At 36.5% G+C, this 4,682-nt stretch overlaps 1 protein-coding gene across 1 annotated transcript; it reads left to right on the top strand.

Moving 5' to 3' along the window:
* The first annotated feature begins 735 nt into the window (after nt 1-735).
* Nucleotides 736-2,467, top strand: LOC113357426 (F-box/LRR-repeat protein At2g29930-like). Its single transcript, XM_026600840.1, has 3 exons — nt 736-1,503; nt 1,628-1,765; nt 1,902-2,467. Exons 1-3 carry the CDS (start codon nt 736-738, stop codon nt 2,244-2,246), a joined length of 1,251 nt encoding a protein of 416 aa, XP_026456625.1. The 3' UTR covers nt 2,247-2,467.
* Nucleotides 2,468-4,682: the final 2,215 nt, after the last annotated feature.

Here is a 4,682-nt window from a genome sequence, read left to right as displayed (position 1 = left end):
AGATGATCCGGTACATGCGTCTCTCCTTCATATTAGCGGTGCCCATGAGTCAAAATGGTGGTGCTCTAATATAAAAGACTTGAATTGACACGTTTATATCTGAGTCCATCTCGTGAAATTCCGAGTACCGAGTTCTCGATCTTTTCCATTTCACTCTTTCATCAATCTCTCTCTATCTCTCAGTGCCGTGAACTCATATCTCCGAGTACCGAGTTCTTAATACGATTTTAAGGTATGTTTCTTTCTACTCATTCTTTTACTTCCATTCATTTTCTAATGTCCCATTAACAGTAACCCTAATATAAATGAAGTTTATAACAGTAACCCTAATATCCCATTAAAATCTAATGTCCCATGATTTTCAGTTATCAGGGAAACCTACATACATTGTTGTTACTGTATTAGTATTAACCCTTGATTTTTTTTTTTGATACAGTACCATGATATATTCTTGTGATAATAATGAAGAATTAAAAAAACAAAATCATAGTTAGAGAAATTTTCAATATAGTGAGAGTTCATTCAGAAACAAAATTCAAAAATTTTAAAGATTTGTTCTAAATTTGCTTTTCTTCTTTGTATGATTATTTCATAGCGACTCAAAGGGGACATCAATATGATTAAGGACCGTAATACAGGGGATAGGATCAGTAGTTTACCAGACTCAATTCTCTATCATATCCATTCTTTTCTTCTCATCAAGGATGTTGCTCGTACTAGTGTACTATCAAAAAGATGGAATCACATTTGGATTACGGTCCCACCCTTGAATTTGCAGATACATTATACAATTACATCCCCACTTCTTCCGAGACCCGAGAAATTCATGGATTTTGTAGGTGGAACATTGCATGGCGTAATTCGTCAAATGTAGACAAATTCTCTCTTCTCTGCAATCACCACTTAAATGAGAACCGGCTTCATTCTTGGATTTCTACTGTAGTAAGTGGTAACGTTAAAGAACTCCAGCTATCCTTAAGACAAAAACGCCCTTTGTTTATTCCCTTATCTCTTTTTACTTGTGAATCGCTGATATCTTTGAATCTAATAACTCACCCTGATGTCCGTCTTCCTAAATATATCTCTTTTCCGAGACTCAAGCGACTTGCACTTTATGGATTTGAATTTAGCGATGAGTCCTGGAATGAGGAACTCTTTTCCAATTCCCCTGTCCTTGAAGAATTGATTCTGCGCAGCTGCACTTATAATATGAGGAATTTCTGTATTTCAATTCCTACACTCAAACATTTGGAAATTGGTACTTGGCGCGATAAGGAAAATGGTTTTCGAGACCGTGTTTTCGAAATTGATGCACCAAGGCTTGTCACTTTCTCCTACTATGGTTATGGTGCAAAAGAGTTTGTCTTGTCTAATTTTCTAGCACTAGACCAAGCAACTGTTTACTTCAACTATCAAAATAAAGTTGGTGCACAAGCAACAAGTCGGTTACTTCGTGCCCTTGCACATGTTAAATGTCTAACTGTTTATAATCAAACCCTTAAGGTATTCTTCATTGCTTATTCATAACATGTCTTAACGTGTTTATGAATAGATAGTTTTTGTGTTTCTTTCTACTTTTAAGGTTTAGTATGTCTTCTTGTAACTTAACTTATTTTTTGATAAATAGGCTATCTGCTCCTCGTACGATCTGCCGACATTTCATGGTGTCAAAGTGTTGAAAATATCTGATAGCATAACCACTGATGAAGGACTTATTGCTTTGGTCAAAGCAGTACCTAATCTGGAGTCAGTCGTATTTGTTCAGGCAAGTGGTCCGAACTCAGGATTCTGCATATTGTCATTGGATGAATAACAAAAATTCAAGTTTTGGGCTTACATTTGTTAGCTTATTATGTTTAGTAATTAAACATTTGATATTTGATATTTGATTTCAATTCCAGTATATGTATGATAACGAAGAAGTAGATGTCGCTGACGCTGTGAAGAGCGATAGCAATGATTCAGGTGAAGACAAGCATGACAAGGAAGATGATAGTTGGGCACTAGATTGTATGACCACTGGATGTTTATTTCCACACCTAAAATCAGTTTGCTTTCAGTGGTTTGTTGGGAATCCAAGGGAGATGAGGTGGGTGAAACTGATTTTAAGGAATGCAAAAGCTTTGCAACTGAGGACTATTCGTTACCATGCATCATTTTGTTTTCGCTTTATAGACGTGAAAAGTGAAGAAAAACTTAGGATAGAGATGCCAAGTTTTCCAAGAGCCTCTCGTCAGGTTGTGTGATAAAATTTTGTTAGAATCAGCTTTATTTCAATCTTTTAATGTGCATCATAGTGACTCATACATACTGGTAAGAAAAACCTCAACTCAAAAATGAAACAAAACTTTTTGGATTCTGTTCCCAAAGCCAACCAATGGATTGTTTTGCATTTTTTGCTGTAGTAGAAGGGAATTGATCTATATTGTAACTGGCTTGAAAGCTCCTAATACAAAGTTTATTTTGATTAAACAAATTATTGCACCAGTTCACATGAAATACACCTCTAGGTTATATAGCTGTGTCAACCTAGCTAGGCTCCTAACCAGTGAGCTTTATTTTCTGGGTATCCGTTGAAAATCATCATACTTGCAGTTTCATTCAATGCAGATGGAAGAATACGGTTTTTGAAGTTGTTTTCTTAGAAATCATAGGGGGATCAAAGTTCCTGAAGACCTTGCAATTCTTTGACAGGAAAGACTGTCAGAACGTCAACGACTGAGCAAAATTCGCGGATAAGCGTATAATAAGTGGTGCAAAATTCTCATTTGCATTTTTGCCAGACGCATCAATTCAACTGAGACTACGGCCCAACATGTTCTTATTTTTGAACGATTTTTTGGGGACCATGGTTGTTTTGGGATCATGGTTTTATTTTGGATAAACACATTAAAAATAAATCCATGTCACCCCTTATCTGGATATTTATATTAATACCTAAATTACCCTCCTGATTAATTTTGGGTGATGATTAGTTAGTGTTAATAATAGTTAGTGTAATGATTAGTGAGATGATTAAGTTAAAGATAATTAGTGAGATCAAAAAATCAGATGGTTTTTTTTTAAAGAAGTAGAATTATTGAGAGAGTAAAGTTAGAGAAGATGAAGAAGGAAAACATGAAAAACGATGGATTTTACCAACCACAACCGGAGGAAGGGTATTTGGGTACTCAGGTGTGCTTCAAACTTAGATAATGTTGGTTGAATTGTTCCAAACTTTCAAAAAAAAATGAAAATTTTTTATGTAGATTTGGGCCAGTTCGGTTACCATATGTCAAGAACATGTAACCGAACACACCTGAAAGTGTAGTTCGGTTACGTTTTCCAAACACGCAGGTTACCGAACTCGCTCGTTAATGGAGGTTTTGGTCGTACAGTGTAATGTTCGGTTACCTAGGATAAAATGGTAGGTAACCGAACTTTGAACTTAACAATTTATTTGGGTACATCTTGTGTGTTCGGTTAGTTCGCAAACTTCAACGCAACCAAGTTCCCAACCGAACTGCAGGTTAAAAGTAACCTAGTATTAGAAGTTCGGTTGGTTCGCAAACTTCAACATATTTTGCGAATCAACCGAACTGGGCTTATATATGCATATATGCAATTAGGCAAACGTTCGGTTACTACGAAATTTATTTCTTGGCGAATTAGGTAGAATTCGGTTACGAAGTTTCAGAGGTAGAGTTCGGTTACAAAAAAAACTTAACATTTTTGCGAACGAACCGAACTTGTGGACTTCTCATTATTTTCGTAAACTAAAGTTCGGTGATATCCTTATTTTGCGAAGGAACCGAACTTATGGACTTCTGTTGTTCTAATACAAGGAGTTCGGTTAAAAGTATTTTTTACGAATCAACCGAACTCTATTGGCTAAGTTCGGTTACTTTGTAGTTTTAAAATTTTTTGCGAAAAAACCGAACTCTATTGGCTAAGTTCGGTTATTTTGGAACTCAAGATAGTGGCCACAACAACACAGTTCGGTTAGACTGGATTTGTTTTTTTCGGTTCTAAGGGTGGAGTTCGGTTACTTTGTAGTTTTAAAATTTTTTGCGAAACAACCAAACAGAGAGTTCGGTGACTTAGTTTTAAATCCAATAGAACGGAACTGTTCTTCGTGTTCTTCATTTTCAAGAAGTTCGGTTAGTAAACTAGGGTTTTTTGGAAAATCGGCCTAACCGAACATGGCTCTGTTTTTCTTACTAAAATCCTATTTTGATGATTTCTATTTGATTGAAGCAATCAAAATCAAATTAAAGTGAAGGGTTTGTTGGAAAATACCTCCGGAGTGTTCTCATGGCAGAATCAGGCTGCGGCTGGCGTCTTTTATACTCGATAAAATTATCATGTAACAGAACTTAATTGTGATTGCATTGATGTTGTTACATTTCTTAAATAGATGGTGGTGGTGGTGGTGGTAATCGGTGGTTGGTGGTGGTGATAATCGAAGGTGGTGGTGGTGGTAATCGGCGATGGTGGGCGGTGGTGGTGGTAATCGGTGGTTGGTGGTGGTGATAATCGGAGGTGGTGGTGGTGGTGGGCGGTGGTGGTGGTTATATATATAGGTGGTTATTAGGTTGGTTTTAAATTAAATTAGGTTAAAGATAGGTTAGTCATTTCAACATTTTAGGACACCCCTTATCACTATAGGGAAGGTGGCCTAATAACATCATGGTCCCCTCAAA

Source organism: Papaver somniferum, chromosome 1, assembly GCF_003573695.1.
Source record: "Papaver somniferum cultivar HN1 chromosome 1, ASM357369v1, whole genome shotgun sequence".
NCBI lineage: Eukaryota > Viridiplantae > Streptophyta > Magnoliopsida > Ranunculales > Papaveraceae > Papaver > Papaver somniferum.
Note: the sequence above shows the minus strand (reverse complement) of the source record. Positions and strands in the feature narration are given on the sequence as shown.

Bases quoted from the DNA above. Each gene is read 5' to 3' on its own strand.
- LOC113357426 (XM_026600840.1), top strand. From the start codon at position 736: ATGGAATCACATTTGGATTACGGTCCCACCCTTGAATTTGCAGATACA. The intron at 1,504-1,627 runs GTATTCTTCATT...TTTGATAAATAG, and splicing joins TTTATAATCAAACCCTTAAG to GCTATCTGCTCCTCGTACGA. The intron at 1,766-1,901 runs GCAAGTGGTCCG...TTTCAATTCCAG, and splicing joins AGTCAGTCGTATTTGTTCAG to TATATGTATGATAACGAAGA.